The sequence below is a fragment of the Megalobrama amblycephala genome, linkage group LG14 (genome assembly GCF_018812025.1).
Source record: "Megalobrama amblycephala isolate DHTTF-2021 linkage group LG14, ASM1881202v1, whole genome shotgun sequence".
In the NCBI taxonomy this organism is placed as follows: domain Eukaryota; kingdom Metazoa; phylum Chordata; class Actinopteri; order Cypriniformes; family Xenocyprididae; genus Megalobrama; species Megalobrama amblycephala.
In genome coordinates this window covers 45,792,950-45,812,966 of record NC_063057.1, presented here as the reverse complement: position 1 = coordinate 45,812,966, position 20,017 = coordinate 45,792,950, and the positions used below count along the sequence as shown (strand labels likewise).

The 20,017-nt window shown below is 40.0% G+C and overlaps 1 protein-coding gene across 1 annotated transcript; it reads left to right on the top strand.

Annotated features, from left to right (window-relative positions):
• Positions 1 to 1,027: 1,027 nt before the first annotated feature.
• On the top strand, positions 1,028 to 8,791 carry LOC125245892 (gastrula zinc finger protein XlCGF8.2DB-like). Its single transcript, XM_048156714.1, has 3 exons — positions 1,028 to 1,080; positions 1,591 to 1,761; positions 6,898 to 8,791. Exons 2-3 carry the CDS (start codon positions 1,677 to 1,679, stop codon positions 7,656 to 7,658), a joined length of 846 nt encoding a protein of 281 aa, XP_048012671.1. The 5' UTR covers positions 1,028 to 1,080; positions 1,591 to 1,676; the 3' UTR covers positions 7,659 to 8,791.
• The last annotated feature ends 11,226 nt before the right edge of the window (positions 8,792 to 20,017 follow it).

Sequence of the window (20,017 nt, the reverse complement as noted above, 5' to 3'; positions counted from 1 at the left end):
GCAGCAAGTATTGCCCAGCGATTGCCCCTCCGCCCATAGAAGACACAATATGGTCCTCAAAAAGCCTTTTTCCAAGGGTTCATCTTATAAACAGGGTTGTCTTATGTTCAGAACAATACAGTAACACATAGCTTTATAACACCTAAACATGACCTACCTATCAAAGTCGATACTTAAACATCATCCAGTTCATCCATTATTGTAACTTTCTTGTAGTTCCTTTAACTGCTCCTTTAAAAAACATCACATAATAATGTTTGTTCACAACCTTTGCGAGGAGGAACTCATTGATAATCACTATGGAAAGGTACATAGCCCCAGGTCGAGTGAGAGCAGGGGAGGATGATCGCTCTACAGGACAGATCATTGTTAGGACCACTCATGATGGACAGTTGACCATGGAAAAGCTTAGTGAATTATCTTGGGTCTGTATGTTGGAGGATATGTAAAAATGAGAGGGTTCTGAAGATACATCAGGACATTAGATGACCTGGACAGGACATGTTTAGGAGTGGCCCAACAGGAATCAGTGAACTGGCCTGCTGCAGTAGCAAACAAGCAATGGGAGAGGTTTTCTCACAAAGTGTATGAGGTGCTGGAAACAGCCTTGGCAGGAGATGTGGGGAAGAAGGACAGAGGACAGATTTCACCAAGAACCCTTTCAAATAGCCTACGTGTCAAAACTTCTGGGCTAATGTAAGATCAGGGGAGTTGAAAGCAGCAAAGGAGGAGGCAGAGGAGCACCTTATCGTGATTTGAATTAAAAAGTCTTTTATCTAAATGACTTATAATACTTTAATTAGTAATACACGGTCTTTAATGTGTATTTTTACATTTGTAGCTATTTGCATATTAATACTCTAATATCTGGTATGAATGGTTCCTACATCCAAACACTTTTCAGTTTTGCCTATTAAACAAAATATTACACTGTTTCATTGGGACTAATATTTTATTGGGGATAGATAGATAGATAGATAGATAGATAGATAGTCAACGGGACATTTATTTTGGTCTGGTGGTGTGACGTCATAAGACTGCGCCGCACTCCTGCATCTGTTGTGATTCAGCTGGAGAAAGGTTTGTGTTTTTACGCATTTAAAGTGTTTAAATCAGTGGAAACTGTTGAGTCAATTTAATTGTTTTTTCTAGTTATGTAACTCTTGAAACGTTGCAATGCTTTATTTAACATTAATATTCGTTATTTTTGGGAGTGAATCGCATCCATGAGAAATCCATGATAACAGAAAATGTGCGTCTCATTTCGCTGTCTAACGTGAATCAGTTTATCGTAAACACGAATTCATTTACTGGAAATAAGTGATGAGAGAAACTTTTTGAATCTGCGAGTCAGTTGAATCAATTGCTTTGTAAAATGATTCAGTGAATCGAATCGCCGTACGCTGATGTCACCTGCTGCTTAAAACGAGAAAAACAAACCAACTGCAAATGTTTTCATGAAAATGTACTCTATTAAATGAGATATGAATGATTTAATATAAAAAATATTAATCATAATTACAAGACACACCCAGAGGTGTAGTTTTTATTTATTTTTCTTTCTGTTAATTATTCTCATCTCAAACACAGAAAAACTCCTGGTGAAGCGACTGAGATCCACATGATACACTATTATAAAGCTGGAATGTATTAAAGAAGAGAGTGAAGACTTAAAGATGGCGTTTATTAAAGAGGAGACTGAAGACATAAAGATTGAAGAAACATTCAGTGTGAAACAAGAAGAAACTGAGGAACAAACAGGTTGGTTTCATTCTCAAAACTGAACTCAGTCCAGCTCTACAGAAATGAGTGATATTTGTGAAGAATATCCTAATAAATTAAAGTGTTTTTATTTGACATGGAGCGGGTCAGACATGTTGATCACATGACCAGACAAATACTAATGCTGCCTTCAACTTAAGATCCTGGTTATTTGGTGTTTGTTATTATGACATAAGTGGAAAAATATTTCAGGCAACATTATTTTCTGTAAAATTAAACCCAAAATCAACTTCTGAATTAGAAACAATGAAAACAATTAATCTTTAACTTAATTATGCAACAGTATCTAAGGCCCTGTTTCCACCTGGTATTAAGATGTTTTGGTCGATCGGATCACAAGCGGATGAGGGAGACACATACTGGTGTTTCAACCACTTTTGTCCTGCTGATTTCTTTGAGTGGAGGGACTGCGGGTGGGTAAATGTAAGGCTTTTTCAGAACTTTGATCTAATGAACAAAATAAGCAATTTACATGTGAATGGGCCCAGAGATAATGGAAAAACATACGTAGAACAGCAGCTTTTGTTTCTGCCCTGACAGCCACGATCTGGCTGAATGCTGTGAGTGTGTGTTAGAAATCAGGAATGGTGAAGAGGGCCTAACAGAAACATGGAGACTTCATTTATAGTGCTTCCCAATGGTTTGAAATATACTTGCAGTGGTAGCCAGATGGAAAATCTTCCTATTACCCTTGGCACAAAAATGGTCTACTACATGTGACAAACATGTGACAAACAACAAATAATGTGATTTTTAACAATATTTTTTCTTTTAAAGGGTTAGTTCACCCAAAATAATGTCATTTATTACTCACCCTCATGTCATTCTACACCTGTAAGACCTTCGTTCATCTTTCGAACGCAAATTAAGATATTGTTGATGAAATCCGATGGCTTATTGAGAGCAAAGCCTTTTCAAACTCTCAAAATCCATAAAGGTACTAAAACATATTTGAAACGGTTCATGTGACTTCATTATTTGTGTAAATTGCGCTATTCATTGATTGAGAATCACTTTGAAGCAGTCTGATGCCGCCATGTGACTTTGCAATGTGCAACAGTCTTTTTTTTAATGAAATCAAAATATGTAAGATCGCTATGGAAATACAAACCAAAAGACAACGAGCTCAGCGCTTATTATCATAATACACTTTAACATACCTGAACATAAAAATGAATTGAATAAGATTTTAATTTTTTTACATCACATTAAAAATAAAATAAAACACTTGATTTTCAAAAGTTTGAGAAGGAAGCGAGGTTCATGGGCGTAAACGCTTTAAAATACGTCCGAGAGTTTACACGCTGTTATTGTAGGGACATCGACTTTACAGTTCCACTCCCCTAAACATGATGCTGAATAAAACAAACCGTGACTGGTTGATTTACATGTCAATCATGCCTCAAACTTGTGTTAACAGTGCAGATAACTTCAAATGGAGCCCACCAGTGCTTGAAGACTATTGCTGGACAATGATGAAATGATTTTATTATTATTATTTATAACTGTTTGCTGAAAGTGTTCGATAAACAGGACGGGAGGCAGTCCTATAAATCTACACAATATACATTGGCCAATGATTTGTTATAATTGTCATATTTGAATTAAGCACATCAAAATACATAATAAACATACAACTTTTAAAAAGTTGTAGATGGGGGATGCACTGAGATGGTGAGGTTGTCGATGTAGCACTCCTCGCCCATGTTTTAGGACAGTATAATATGCAGTTTATTGATTATATGGTCATACTTTCTGGTTCTAGTAAGAAATCCAGCTGCTGTGTTTGTATGGGAGAGAGAGAGCAGGGAAAAGATAGTGTGCTTTCCATAGATGATAACAGGAAATTTATTTGATAAAACATGGAAATTGTTTGTGATTTTTATATGGTTGCTGCAGATTTCTAAAGTCAAGACTTGGAGAAATAAAAATAATGCTGTATATTAGGGGTGTGCAATATTGACAAAAAAACATTTATATCAATATTTTCAAAGATTTTGTTAATGACAATAACAAGACATTTTGCTGAGTGTGTTTTTGTGCTAGTACCATGACTGGTTTAAGCCTGTTGTGGACAGCAAGACATTCATATTCTGTGGTGGTCAGTTCACAAGCAGTAACAGAAATTAACATTTTTATTAAAGGGCAATATTTGCCACCCTAAACTGATTTCCAAAGGGATTTTTACCTTTATAATTTAAGAAATTGTTAGATCACATTTAATGTCAAATTGTAACATTCTGATTACATTAAATTAGAATAATAATTCTCTGTGGTCATATTGTAATATTCATGTGTTTCAGGTCTGTGTTTTATTGGTTGTTTTTAAGGGGGCTCTATGTAAGATTTTTACTTTAATAAAGCATAAAAATACCCTAATATGTTTGCAGATATTTAGGAAACATGCTAAGTTCACCTACTTGTTTCTCAGAAAAGCAATGTTACAGCCAGATATTCTACTTTGAAAATGTGCGTTCCGTGTCAGAATGTCTGTCTTTGTTTTGGTCTGTGCGAAACCTCGTGCTGCCAGTTTATCCAATAGTATTTCGACATCACAGGTTGCCAGTTGGCGGAAAACACCGCGTATTGCAGCCATGGAAACCAGCAAACAAACTGAGTCAGAGAATCAGGCAATAACGTCAGCTGCGCGTTCTCGCTTTCTTCTCTGTCACGGTGAAGTGACAAACACCCGCGCGGGCGCCTGTTGTCATTTATAGTTCTTAGAAAGAAAATCGGAATCAGCAAAAAATATGTATAGGCTGATCACACTAACAAAAAATCGGAAATCGGAATTGGCCAAGAAAATTGCAATCGGTACATCTCTACTAAAAAGTCTCTGAATCCATCTAAATATCTCTATGAACAACAGCATATCAAAACAGATAAATCAACTCATCAGCTTACAGTGTTTAAATCTCCTCAGCTTTCATTGTCAATTGCACTCCCTATTGTTGCTGGCAACCATATGCTGTAAAAGCTGGCAACCCGCATCTTTGAACGAGGGGGCGGACCAAACAATATTTTGAATTTGGACTGCAGTACCTATTTTGAACACTGGGTGTCATTCTTACAGAGAGCCCCTTTAAGTCAAGTCCCCTTTATTTCCAGCTTAAGTAAGTTCAGCATTGATTCATTCCGTTGTAAAAATCATAAATTATTAATTTAGTTAATTCATCTCTGAATTAGCAGCTCTGGAGAAAACAGTGAGGTCATCGTCCAGTTCAGTTCGCATACAATGGTGTCAATGCAGGCAGATCAAAAACATTGTTGAATATCAAGTGTCCCCAACTAAGCAAGCCAAAAGGTGACAAAAATGGAGAAAAAACCTTGGGAGAAACAAGGCTCAGTTGGGGGCAGGGTTGCCTGGTTTTCACAACAAAACCCACCCAACTGCTCCTCAAAACTAGCCCGATTGCGTACTGGGGGGTAAAATTAGCTTTTCTGGTGGAGCTCCCCTAGTAAAGTTTGCATTCCAGGGACTAAATATCACATTATTTTGGGTTGATTCAACCCACAGACATGAAAAACAACCTGCGGCAACAGTGTAAAAGTAGCCCAATTCTGCGGGAAAACAGTGGACTTGAGAACACTGGTCGGGGGGGGGCCAGTTCTCCTCTGGCCAACATGAACAGTGCATGATTATGATTCAGGCAGCGTTACATGTCACAAGTCCGATTAGGTTTGGAACAGTCAAAATAATTAATCCAGATCCATCTGGTTGAAGATGGGATTCATCACGCCAGTATGGAAATGGTTTTGTTGAGGATCTGTGACACTAGCTATGTTTCCATCCACCTATTTTTATGCACATTTTGGGTTATCGCATAAAAAAATGTAAAATGGATGGAAACGGTAAGATGCACATAAATTCTAAAAATGTGCATAAAAAGAAGTATTCCTTTTTGTACTCTTCGACTCGCTGAAAGGAAACAGGGCTTTATTCAAAATGTTTTATGCAATAAATTTGTGCATAAGTTAAATACGCAACTTTGGATGGAAACATAGCTACTGGCTGTTGTGTCTGCCTTCACAGGGGATAGTTTTCGTTCCTTTCCCCACTCTATCCACACTCCCACTTTTCCATAGCTTTGCACAGCCATTCCGGAGACTTTTCCAAGGGCCAATTCATTCAGGAACAAAGCAAGTAACTGTCTTTATTGATTCATTAATTAAACTTTGAGTTGCTCAGAGACTCGGTTCTGCTGTGGTTTAATTTTTTTATTCAATACAACTACATCATAGGATATAAATATAAAACAATAATTAATAAGGGCAAAAATGCCAATGTCTCCTGATGTACGGGGATACATCAATTGGGCATACATCAGTTCAGCTCTCACGTCATTAAAACAAATATTACAGTATCATCATAGACAATACATATTGCAGACTTCTATGCATATAAAGGATTAAAAGATTAGTTTGCCAAAAATGAAATTCTGTCACCCTCATGTCGTTCCACACCCCTAAGTCCATCTTCGGAACACAAATTAAGATTTTTTTGATCAAATCTGATTGCTCAGTGAGGCATTCTTTGATCGCAAGATAATATAATCTGTTTGGGTTCAACCTACATGTTCCCTTTCGATACTTCATCGTACTGCGTATGGGGAAGGTCTCCTTTTTCCCCGTTACTGAAGCCTTTTTCAATAATTTTTCAAATCGTCATTTGTTCACTCATAGACAAGTTGTTGAACCAATGACGGTGCGGCATAGCTGCAGGGCCTATGGCGACAGAGTGCGCGAATATTCCCGCCAAAATGGGCAGGGTTTAGGGCTATATAAGCGGGCGTTTAATCCTTAGAAGATATAGTAAATGGAAGATCAGTCTACAATTAATCTCCTGGGTCTTTTTTCTTTTTTTTTTAAATTAAGGGTTTTACCGTTTGACAGTTTGACAGTTTTGAGACATGTCCTAAATCAAGTAAAGTAAGCAATTTTGAGAATTTTTCTCAGATTACATCAGACAACATTTATTTTGGTAGTTTAGTGTTATAAGATGGTTTTGATGGTTAAGTTGGTTTTGATGCTTTACATGTTTAAATGTTTGGATGTCTGTTTCTTTGTGCCGTTGAACTGGGGTTAACCTTTTTTCTCTTACTTTCTTCACCTTAGACCTGATGGCACTGAAAGAGGAGAGTGAAGTACTGAATGAAATGGAAGAGAAATATCAAAATAATCATCATGATTTCATTACTGAAGAAAAACCTTGTAGTTGCTCACAGACTGAAAACACTTCCTCACAAATGATAGCTGAAAAGACAGGGACTAGAAGTCATTTCAGCTGCAAACAGTGTGGAAACAGATTAAATCAAAACACAAGCTTTAACAGGCAAACAGAAATTCACACTGAAAAGCCTTACACGTGTCCTCAGTGTGGAAAGAGTTTTTATCATAAAGGACACTTTAAAGACCACTTGGTAGTTCATACTGGAGAAAAGCCTTTCACCTGCCAACACTGTGGAAAACGTTTCACCCGAAAAGAAACTCTTAATTACCACATGAGAATTCACACTCAAGAGAACTTTTTCACTTGCCAAAAGTGTGGAAAAAGTTTCACCCGAAAGGCAAGCCTTAACAGGCACATGGAAATTCACATTGATAAGTCTTACATGTGTCCTCACTGCGGAAAGATGTTTTATCATAAAGGACACTTTGTAGACCACTTGGTTGTTCACACTGGAGAGAAGCCTATCACCTGCCAACAGTGTGGAAAAAGTTTTAACCAAAAAGGATGCTTTAACAGGCATATGAGAATTCACACAAGAGAGAAGCCCTTTACCTGCCAACAGTGTGGAAAAAGTTTCAACCAAAAAGGAAGCTTTAACAGGCACATAAGAATTTACACAAGGGAGAAGCTGCTTATATGTGGTTAAGGTGGAAAGAGTTTCAAATGTAAAGAAACCCTTGAGTAATACATGAGGATTCATGTATGAACGGTTTATATGTCTTTAGTGTGGAATGAGTTTTACAGACAGGAAACACCTCAGGAATTATGTAATTACTATAACAGATGTTGTTTGTTAAAACGTACAGTATCTGTATTTAGCATTATTTTCAATGCTTGTGGCCTAAAAGACAAAGGAAATGTATTGAGTGTGGAATCTGTCTAAAATTGATGCCAGACTACGTCCTTAACTATGGTTCGCCCAGTACTGCACAACACAACTAAACTGAACCAAGCAAACATAAGTTCACAACACAATGGAAAAAAAGCCACAACACAGCGAAATTGAGCCACAACACAATGGAAATACTCCCGACCACTAGGGGTCTCTATGAGCTCAAAGTTAGTTTTCCTTGCAAAGTTGGCAGTTTTACAAAGATATAAATACCACAATGAGGTTTAACAGTATGCAACCACTGTATATTGACATGAAATAGTAATTCATAATTATCTACATGCATTATAGCTGACAAAATTCTTAAAACATAATTTGTATTCATTAAAATTACTTTCAACATTTAAAATTGGAAATGTTCAACTAATCTTTCCTGAGCTTGGAGAGCCCCCTAGTGGTTGGGAGCACTTCCGTTGTGTTGTGGCTTGTTTCCGCTGTGTTGTGGCTTTATTTTGTTGTGTTTTGAACTTGTTTGCTTTTTAAATTTAGTTGTGTTGTGCACTACTGGGCCACTGTACTTGGCTGAAAAGCAGCATGACCCCCTCTCATTAGTTAGTGTCAGGAAGTCTGTTGATCAGAGTGTTGGACTGTTATTTACTAAGTTAACAAAATTCCATGATGTCATATGCAAATATAGTAGTCAACATTTGAAGTGGATCAAAAGGTTTTATCAAAGTTATTCTAAAACCTTCTTCTTAAGATTAGGTTAGTTCTTAGGACAACTTTGAACTTTTTTGATCCACTTAAAATGTTGACTACTGTAGTATGCAGCAGTATATTTTATAAAAAATGGTTTACATAATCTTACCGTCATCAGAATGTGATTTAGTGTACATAATTCACTTGACAACTGGAAATAAATTGATTACAAACTGGTTTTATATATATTTATATGTATTCTGTTAATCTCTTTTTCTTTTACTACCAAGAAAAAATGTGGTTTAGGGAGCATGAAGAATCATTTTCCATATGAATTGGCCCCTCTGAGTCCTGACCTTAACCTCATTGAAAGTCTTTGGTATGTGCTGGAGTAGACTTTACAGAGCGCTTTAGTGATAATTCTTGTGATACGACGAAAGGTATAGGCTCTAATGGGCTTAGCTGCCTTAAGGCTGATTTATACTTCTGCGTCGAGTGTACGCCGTAGCAACGGCGTAGGCTGTGCGTAGCATGCGTAGCCTACCACGTAGCCTGACGTGCACCTCTTCAAAAATGTAACAACGCGTCAATTCTACGCGGACCGCAAGCGCTGTGATTGGTCTGCTAGAACCCCTCCCTCGGGTCAAAAAACTGGTGTGGAGCAATCGGAGAAGAGCGAGCGCTTTCAACTTCCATATGAATGAAAAAAAAACACTGTTTCAGGGGACACATGAAGTCAAACTGCAACAAAAGTCATTATCTATTTGCCGTTTCTGTTTGTAAGCTTCTCTGACAACGTACATGATGAGCTGCTTCTTCTTCGGCTTTTGTTTTGATACTCAACATGACCGCGTATACTGCCTCCTAGTGGTCTGCATGCTCGTCGACGCGGACAATGACGCAGAAGTATAAATGAAAACAGATGCATAGCCTACGGCGCAGAGGCTCCGGTGTAGGTCCGACGCAGAAGTATAAATCAGCCGTTACTAGACAGTTTGAAAGTTTACTTGAGGCATAAATTCCCTTAGCCTGACAATAACTAAATGGTTCTTAGCTACATACACATTGCAAAAAGCGATGCAACAATTGAAAATAAAAAATAATAGTCCATTAAATATAGTTTCTAATAAAAAAAAAAAAACGGAACGAACGCAGCGGCAGTTCAGTTTTTCCCGTAAGTAGAATAGGGAAGGCGTAGGACATAAAATGTAAGCTTTTTGAACAATACGAAAGTGCAGTTTTGGCAGAACCACGTGCAAGGCAATTATTTGTGTTTATAAAGCATATACAGTTGTATTTTTTTCAAAAATTACATATCGTTTCACTAGATAAGACCCTTATTCCTCGTCTGGTATCGTTTAAAGCTCTTTGAAGCTGCACTGAAACTGTAATTTTGACCTTCAACCGTTTGGAGACCATTGAAGTCCACTATAAGGAGAATAATCCAGGAATGTTTTCATCAAAAACCTTAATTTCTTTTCAACTGAAGAAAGAAGGACATGAACATCTTGGATGACATGGAACATTTTATTTGAATGTGAACTAATCCTTTAAAGTGCACAATACCTGACTGTCAGATCATTATGAAATCAATTAATTTTTGGAATTGTATCGGTCATTGTAATTTTTTCAACGATTACCTTTACCCTCATTACCTTGCATCAGTACTGATGCTGTGCAGTTTCTGGACAGCCCCATTTCTTTAAATGAGATTCAGGATGCCATTTCAGCCATGCAAAGTGGCAAGAGCCCTGGGCCAGATGGCCTTCCAGCTGAATTTTTTAAGAAATTTTCTAGACAATTGTCTCCCCTTTTGTTAAATATGTACAATGAATCATTTGATCTAGCCTGTCTTCCCCAAACTCTACGAGAAGCCTCAATTTCCTTAATTCTGAAAAAGGACAAAGATCCCCATATGTGTAGTTCATATCGCCAATATCTTTTTTAAATGTTGATGTAAAAATTTTAGCCAAAATTCTTGCTTTGTGATTAGAAACAATACTTCCTAGTAAAATTTCTACTGACCAAACTGGTTTCATTAAAAACAGGCTCTCATTCTTTAATGTCAGTTATTCAACATTCTCTATCATCCTGTGTCTTCAGCTGATATGGAAAAGGCATTTGACTAGGTGGAGTGGGATTACTTACTTCACACTCTTCAGATGTTTGGTTTTGGACCAAGTTTTATATCGTTGATCAAGATATTACACCAGTGTTTCTCAACCCTGGTCCTGAAGGACCCCCAACACTGCAGGTTTTGGCTTTCTCCCTAATTAAACACACCTGATTCAACTCATCAGCTCATTAGAAGAAACTCCACTACCTGAAATGAGTGTGTCAGACAGAGGAGACTTTCAAAATGTGCAGTGTTGGGGGTCCTACAGGACCAGGGTTGAGAAACACTGTATTACACAAAGCCCCACTTGGCTCTGTTCGTACTTACAATATTTCCTCTGTATATTTTCAGATTAATTGAGGCACAAGACAAGGTTACCCCCTCTTGCCTCTTTTGTTTGCAGTTGTGATAGAGCCATTGCTTTGTGTCAAATCTCCAAAAATTGCTGGTATAATCAGAGGAGGACGAGAGCACAATGTCTCTACGCAGACGACTTGCTCTTATATATTTCCGACCCATCTGAATCCTTACCTCAAGTCCTCAAAATTTGTTAATATGTTCGGAAGGCTCTCCGGCTATAAATTGAATTACAGAAAAGTGAAATGTTTCCCATCAACAATGCTGCCTGGGAGTTCTCTTTTTTTCTTCTCTCCCATTTAAGGTTTCCCACTCATTTACGTACCTTGGTATATAAATATTATATTGATATCTAACAATATTCAAATCAGTGGTTTGGAGCGCCAGAGTCACATGATTTCAGTAAATGAACCATTCCGAACCACTGATTACCACTAATTTAATTTAGCCTATTTTTCTCTTTCATATTTTTTACAGTCTTGAGAATATCATAAGACAAATAACAAATAAAAATCTTGTATAGGCAACAATTTATATTTGTTTCCTCAGTCACTCTCTCATTTGTTTTCTGAAAAAAAATACAAAAATGACCTTGCACTTGAAGATTGTGTGAGAATTAAAAAAAAAAATATATATACATATATATGAAAACAAGCTAGTTTAGCTTAAGGTTTTAGAGGGTTAAAAGGAAGTTTAATTGTGAGTTTCTGGAAATGATCTAAATTTAGCAGGACCTGTCGGGTCGGGAATAAAATAATTATAAGTGGATAGTGGGTGGGGCTATTTATTTAGAATAATAGAAACAAAAATACCCTCATATAAGACCACTTACATTGAGACAGTGCTGCTGACAGTGCCGCTGACAGTACTATCTACAGTGAAAAGCACACAGAGAAAAGTGAATTGAGTCGAGGCGAGTTGTTGCGGTACTAAAGAAAAGTGGCTTAATACAACAGTCCTGCAATAAATTCCTGCTACTACACATTTTTTCCCCCAGACTTTGAGAGAGGTGTTGATTCACTAGAGGCTGTAAATTTTACTGCTGTTGAACTGTACTGCAATAAAGATGGGTGTTGCTGTTATGTAGCCGACCCTCAGTGAAATAGGGTGGACAAAAACAATAGGAAAGCCTTTTAGCATAACACTATAATTCAGTGGTCTCAAACTGCCGGACCGTGGGCCATTTATGGCCCGCCCTCCCCCTCCACCCGGCCCGCAACTGATCTCAAAAATAAAACATAATCCGGCCCGCTAAATTATTATTATTTTATTATTGTCTCATACCATATTCCACATTGCAAAGAAAAAGTCACCGGTCTAAGAGGCCATTCACAGATATCGAATGTCAGTGTTGTTTTATCTGGCTTTAAACTAGTTTAAATCACAGAGACATTTGTTGAAGCTTCTCACTGGACCTCACAGTGCTGTTTTGCAGTTGCATGATCAAGACCAATCAGCGAGTGAAAGCATCCGCAGCACTGGTCTGTGTGTACTGTAATTCTGGACACAGGTTTCCATCTGCAGTAGCAGTGTAGTATTTAGGACTCAGATTTACTGAACTTTTAAGGGTGTTGTCTTGCTTCTCTCTAACTTACATTTTTGAGTGTGTGTCCGAGACTGATTAAACACAATGTGTGTGGGAACACACATGGAAACTTGGCAGGAATGAGGCTCTTCAGGGCCAGGAATGAGGAAGCTGCTTTACAGACACACCTGTTTTGCACATGTCACTCAAACACAAAACCAGGAAAAAGGAATCACCTGAGTTCAGAGAAAGAGAAACTCAAGTGTAGTTGAGCTGTTGTGTGTTTGTGTCTCTGTGTTCATGCAGTAAAATGGCAGAAGCCAGATTTTCTCAGGATGAGTTTATGTGTTCAGTGTGTCTGGATCTCCTGAAGGATCCAGTGACCACTTCTTGTGGACACAGTTACTGTAAGATCTGTATTACAGGCTGCTGGGATCAGGAGGATCAGATGAGAGTCTACAGCTGCCCTCAGTGCAGACAGACCTTCAGTCCAAGACCTGCTTTAGCTAAAAACACCATTCTGGCTGAACTGGTGGAGAAACTGAAGAAGACTAAACTTACTGCTGACTGTTACGCTGGAGCTGGAGATGTGCAGTGTGATGTCTGTACTGGAAGAAAACACAAATCTGTCAAGTCCTGTCTTGTGTGTCTGGAGTCTTACTGTCAGAATCACCTTGAACAACATGAGAGTTGGTTTAGAGGAAAGAGACACAATCTGACTGAAGCCACTGGACGACTGCAGGAGATGATCTGCCAGAAACACAACAAGATCCTTGAGGTTTTCTGCCGCACCGATCAGAATTGTATATGTGTGCTGTGTATGATAGATGAACATAAAAACCACGACACTGTATCAGCTGCAGCACAGAGGACAGAGAAACAGGTATGAACTTAAAGATGTCACATTATGGTTATTTACATGTTCATAACTTTGTTTATAAGGTCTACTAGAATACATTTACATATTTAATGACTGTTTTCACCCTCACTGTCTGAACACTGTTTTATTTTCAGTTTCTTTAAAACCCATCTTCCAAAAATCACAGTCTGCTGTGATTGGTCGACCGCATAAAGTGTGTATTGTAAATGTAATGCACTTATAAACAGTGATGGAGAGGGGGAGGGATGTAGGACTGAATGATTAAGCTCCTCTCAAACCAACGTTTGTAACTTCATATATAACATCAGACCTGCATGAAACTGCATAGTTCAGAAATCAGTCATTACAAAAAATGGTGAGGACACAATAAAAGACTGATGTTGTATACTGCTGAGGAATAGTGTTAAAAGTACATTTTGATTATCAAGTTAATCTGCATTAGTAAGGCTGCAAAAAAGGGTTTAGAGTCAGGGTTGTAAAAACAGTGGGTCTCATTCACTAAGCATGTGTATTCATGAATCTGTGCATGAAATCTGCGTACAAACGTTTTCACAAGAAAATCATGATTCATCTGCCATGGTGCCTGAAGAGAGAACTCAAAAGCAGAGGATAGCGCAGCAGTTTATTTGTTATACTTCTGAGTATAACAAACATCAGCAGTAGAACAGGTAAGAAAAAAAAAAAAACTGATCCAAAACACAAGAGACGAGGCACACAAATCAATCTACTGACAACAAAGGACAGACACCGCAGAGAATAAAAGGGAAACGGGAATAAGCGACAGGTGAGGGAAATCAGCTTGTGATCTGTGCGTACCTGCACCGAATAATCAGTGCTGATCAGTGCCAGGTCATGAGCTGCAGAAAAATGACAGAACACGCACAGACAACAGGTAAAAGTTTGATGCACCCTGAACCATGACAGTTGCTCCCAGCTGTCGACAGAACTCTGTCCAAAACTTAGACATAAATTGGGGACCCCTGTCAGAGACCACTTTCGCCGGGAGGCTATGAATCCAGAAAACGTGATCTAATACAGAAGTCGCTGTCTCCCTCGCTGAGGGCAATTTGCAGAGGGGAGTAAAATGGGCCACCTTCGAGAACCTGTCCACCACAGTGAGGACTACCGTGTTGCCACTAGACGGGGGTAGGCCAGTAACGAAGTCCACAGCGATGTGTGGCCATGGCCTCGAAGGGACAGGCAGCGGCTGGAGTAGCCCTGACGGGGGTCGATTGGAGCCTTTACCCGCAGCACAAACAGGACAGGCTGACACAAACTGATGAGCGTCCTGTGCCATGGACAGCCACCAAAACTGTTTCTTGATTAAACAGCATGTGCGAGTTGCTCCTGGGTGGCAAGCTAGTTCGGATGAGTGACCCCACTGTAGGACGCTAGTTCAGACCGACTCAGGCACAAAGAACAGGCTCTCAGGGCACCCCGCAGGAATCGTGACGTTGCACAGAGCTTTGCGGACTCTGGACTCCACCCCCCAGGTAATCATTGCTACCACCCGATCGGGAGGCAAAATGGTCACAGGGAGAGTGGATCTAGGTTCAGCCTCAAAGATCCCTGAAAGTGCATCAGGCTTACCATTCTTAGACCCCGGGTGGTATGAGATGTTAAAATTGAAATGACCGAAAAACAGTGCCCAGTGAGTCTCTTGGGAATTTAGTCATTTGGCGGTGCAAATGTATTCTAAGTTCTTATGTTCGGTCCAAACAATAAAAGGGACCTCCGTGCCCTCTAACCAGTGACACGTCTCCTCCAATGCCAACATCAATGTCGTAGTTCCGTTCCGAAGGGGTTAAACCAGGGTGGGGATCCTGGAGGGCCATTGTCCTGCAGAGTTTAGCTCCAACCCTGAAAAAAAACACACATGCCTGTAATTTTAGTAATCCTGAAGACCTTGATTAGCTTCAGGTGTGTTTAATTAGGGTTGGAGCTAAACTCTGCAGGACAATGGCCCTCCAGGAGTAAACGATGAAAAAAAAGTGCAGGGATGTATTCTTTCATCCGAAGGTGATCTCTGAGACAAAATTAGCACCCGCTCCCACCTCCGACGCATCCACCTCCACAACGAACTGATGAGACCGATCTGGAGTGGCAAGGTATGGGAGCCGAAACAAAGTGACTCTTTAGGTTTGTAAATGCAGTCTGGGCCTGCGCCAACCAACAGAATCGTCTTCGAGTATAGGGGAGATCAGTCAGAGCGACCTGGCTAAAATTCTGAATGAAAATTTGGCGAACCCCAGAAATTGCTGGACCGCTCTACGACTATCTGGGGTGGGCCAATCAGAAACTGCTTTTACCCTGGTTGGATCCATTTGGATACCCTCGGGCGAAAGAATAAAACCCAGGAACCAAACCAACAGTGCGTGAAACTCACACTTCTCCACCTTGGCGAATAAACGATTCTCAAGTAGCCGTTGGAGCACTCGCTTGACATGTTGGACATGGTCGTGCTCATTCTGGGAGAAGATCAGGATGTCGTCAAGTCGACCATGTCTCTGAGCACGTTCATTGAGGAGTGTCTGGAAGACCGCCTGGGGAGTTTGAAAGCCCAAAAGACATGACCAAATATTCAAAGTGCCCCATAGGGGTGTTAAAGTTGGTCTTCCATTTGTCCCCCTCACGTATTCCAACTAGGTGATAAGCATTGTGGAGGTCCAGATTTGTAAAGATAGTTGCCCCCTGCAAGAGTTTGAAGGCCAATGACATCATTGGTAAAGGATAGCGATTCTTCACCAGTGATGTCATTCAACCCCCAAAAAATCTATGCAGGGGCGCAGTGACCCATCTTTCTTCCCCACAAAGAAGAACCCCACCCCAGCCAGAGGAAGAGGGCCGGATGATACCAGCTACCTGAGAATCATGAATATACTTCTCCATGGCCTCCCTCTCAGGTCCAGAGAGAGAGTAAAGGTGCCCCCTAAGTGGAGAAGTACCAGGTTCTCTGACTCCTCCTGAAGCACAGAGCAAGACATAAAGGGAAAACACAGGACCCAAACATTCAGATAAACAAAAAGGGCACCATCCCAACACAGAATTTGACCAACCTCCCTGTTGCAGCAGTGATAAAGCCCGAGCTGCCTCAGTCCCAAGAGTGGAGTGGTCGAAAACCTTGCGTAGTTCCTCTGAAAATTCCTTAATGAATTACAACATTCATGTCCATTGTCCCACATGCCCGTTCCCCATTCTCTAGCTTGCCCGATCAGGAGCGTGATGCTAAATGCCACCTTAGAGCTCTCCATGGGAAAACAGGATGGCTGGAAGTGGAAAAGTCAGAGAACACTGAGACAGGAAAGAACGGCATGAATTGGGCACACCAGAGTATGGAGCAGGTGGATTGAGGCGAGGTAGGGCAGGGAACGGTCACCTCAGATTCGGGCGAAGGAGGGACCGTAGGAGCCGTGGAAGGGTTGATCTGGACCAAATCAAGCCATTCTGAGATTTGGGTCAGCTGGAGAGACAGCTCTGGGAAAGCGCGATGAGAGGCAGTGATCTACTCCTGCTGCCTTCCCAGAAGAGCGCCTTGCTGCCTGAGAATTCGGTGAACATCTGCATTTCTGCTGAGTCCATGATGGTCAGTAGATTCTGTCAAGGTGCGTGAAGAGAGAACTCAAAAGCAGAGGATAGTGCAACAGTTTATTTGACACTTCTGGATATAACAAACCTGCAAAGTGTAATGACACACACGGGCAACAAAGGAAGGTGAGAGAGTTCCAAAGCTGTCTGTACAGACACCTGTGGACACAGGCTGTGGAGACCACCTCAGGTGCGATACCCAACGGGACGGGGAACGAGACAGAATAGCAAGCACACGGCCTAGCTGTATATTCCTTCGTCTAGACGTCCTGGGCACAGCAGTAGAACAGGTAAGAAAACAAAGAGACACAGAACATGTCCAAAACTCAAGATACGAGACACACAAAGGACAGACACCGCAGTGAATAAAAGGGAAACAGGAATAAGTGAGGGAAAACAACTTGTGATCTGAGCGCACCTACACAGAATAATCAGCGCTTATTGTCCAGGACACGAGCTGCAGAAAAATGAGACGCACACAGACAACAGGTAAAAGTCGATGATGCACCCTCATCCGTGACATCATCAATAACTTTTGTTATGAAATTTGATTCTAAATTATGAAAAATGTAGGAACATCTGAAACCAATGACCAGCATAATAGGACCCCTTCAAACTAGTAGTTCAAACCAAAAAGTGAGCAGTCATCAGGGCTCCAGACTGCGACCAAATTACCTTTTTTCTTGTCGGTACAACTAAATTTTGTTTGAGGTTGCACTGGTGCCACCACCATGTTGGCCAAATGATAAGAGCTGCTATTTCTGTTGCATATGAAAAATGCCATCAAAACATCAATGCCACTCGTTCGAGTTGTGCAGCATGGACCATTTATCAGCCCAGACAAATACAGCGAGAGATCAGAGCAGGAGATTATGGGCTGATCTCGATCATGTGACACAGTTTCTACACAGCGTTTGAATTCGTCACAGTATTAAAGGTTAGTTCATCTAAAAATGGAAATTCTGTCATTAATTACTCACCCTCATGTCGTTATACACCCGTAAGACCTTCATTCATCTTCAGAACACAAATTAAGATGTTTTTGATCAAATCTGATGGCTCAGTGAGGCCTCCATTGGATCCTTGTCACAGACTGATATATCTTTATTTTTTTTTAATGTATGTACATTAATAACACTATACTTACTATTGTATTATCTTTTCATCAAATTACAAAAAACTACTGCATGACTCTGGTCTCCGTGAATACTGTAAGAAACAATGGTAACTTTTCAAAAAACACTGCTGTGAAGATGTTTCTCATACAGCAGCTATGGGAGAGACTGTAAAGTTGACATCTTTCTCTCAACTGACTGCTGCTATCAATCTCTCTCTCTCTCTCTCTCTATATATATATATATATATATATATATTCTTTTTTTTTTGACGTTGTGAAAACACTGTTGTTGAGTTTTTCTTTTGCTATTTGAGAATATGGGAACACAAAAAATATATTTAATGTATTCTCTCATTCACCTCCTAGAATTTTACCCAACTATGACTTCCGCTTCTGAGTAACCAGAAATGTGAAAAAGGTCTATTGCCAGCAATGACACTGAACCTCTCAGAATCCAGAAGGGTACTATAGACGTTGTTAAAACAGTCGACATGACTACAGTGGTCTACAACAATTTTATGAAGCGACAAGAAAACTTTTTGTGCGCAAAAAAAAAATAAAATAAAAATAACGACTTTGTTCAACAAGTTCTTCTCTTCCGTCTGGGCCTCTGACATGTGCTTACGAAAGCACCACGACGCATGCACACTTTTACCGAGCCCGCGGACTTTTTCCTGACAGTCGAAGCAGTGTTACATCATGAAAGTGCGGACTCGTAAGAAAACGTGTTTAGGGTGCCATTCGGGATTCAGCCATAGTCTTCTGAAGCATTAAGAAATTTCAAATATGGTGCTATGTTTTGTCGTGACATGAATGAGCCAGTGAGGTTTGGTGTTATTGATGTGTCACCATATTTGATTTGGGCTCTAGAAACAGAGACTAGAATATCTTCTTTTGTGTTCTGCAAAAGAAAAGTTTGTAAAGACATGAGGATGAGTAAACAATGAAAGAATTTACATTTCTGGGTGAACTATCCCTATAAATCTAGACATTGGTGAAATAATGCTGACACTTATGACTGAACCTATAACCTTATCATGAAAGATCTTTAACCCTCAATCTCAGCACTTCACTGATACTGGATTCATATCTGTTTACTTGATGATTTATGTGATGTTTCTCCTGTTATTGGTTTGTCCTTTAGCACCAGCTGAAAGGAGACGCAGAGGTCATTCCAGCAGAGGATCCAGCAGAGAGAGAAAGAATCTTCAGCAGCTGAGAGAGGCTGTGGAGTCTCATAAGGTTGAGTCTGGAGAAGAAGAGAAGTTTGAGAAGTCTCAGTCAGGACTCACTGAAGCCACTGTGTGATTGTGATGTGTGTCCTAACAGCGCTCTGCACAGACAGCAGTGGAGGACAGTGAGAGGATCTTCACTGAGCTCATCCGCTCCATTGAGAGAAGCCGCTCTGAGGCCACACATCGGATCAGAGATCAGGAAAAGACTGCAGTGAGTCGAGCTGAAGGACGACTGGAGCGACTGGAGCAGGAGATCAATGATCTGAGGAGGAGAGACGCTGAGCTGGAGCAGCTTTCACACACACAGGATCACATCCATTTCCTGCAGGTAACAGAGATCTAGAAGAACAGGATCATAGTGGACTTGAGCAAGAGACTCACAGAGAAACATTTCATGAGAGCAGAATGAGCAGTGTTGATCTGTGTGTTCGGTTATTATGTAATCATCAGTCAGACTCTCATCTGATCTTCTTCTTTTGAAAGAGACACACTTACACTGCGCTCCAAATTATTACGCAATTGACATATCAGTAAGATTTCAGTACAATACACATTCAGATTTTAGTTTTTCTAAGAAAATGTTTGTTTATTTATCCATGTCTTTTTAGATAACTGGTATTAATCTCAGACAAAATAATTTGCCAGATCTATGGAAACCC

Coding starts and splice junctions, on each gene's coding strand:
- LOC125245892 (XM_048156714.1), top strand. CDS start 1,677: ATGGCGTTTATTAAAGAGGAGACTGAAGACATAAAGATTGAAGAAACA. Junction 1,762..6,897: donor AGAAACTGAGGAACAAACAG/GTTGGTTTCATT, acceptor TCTTCACCTTAG/ACCTGATGGCACTGAAAGAG.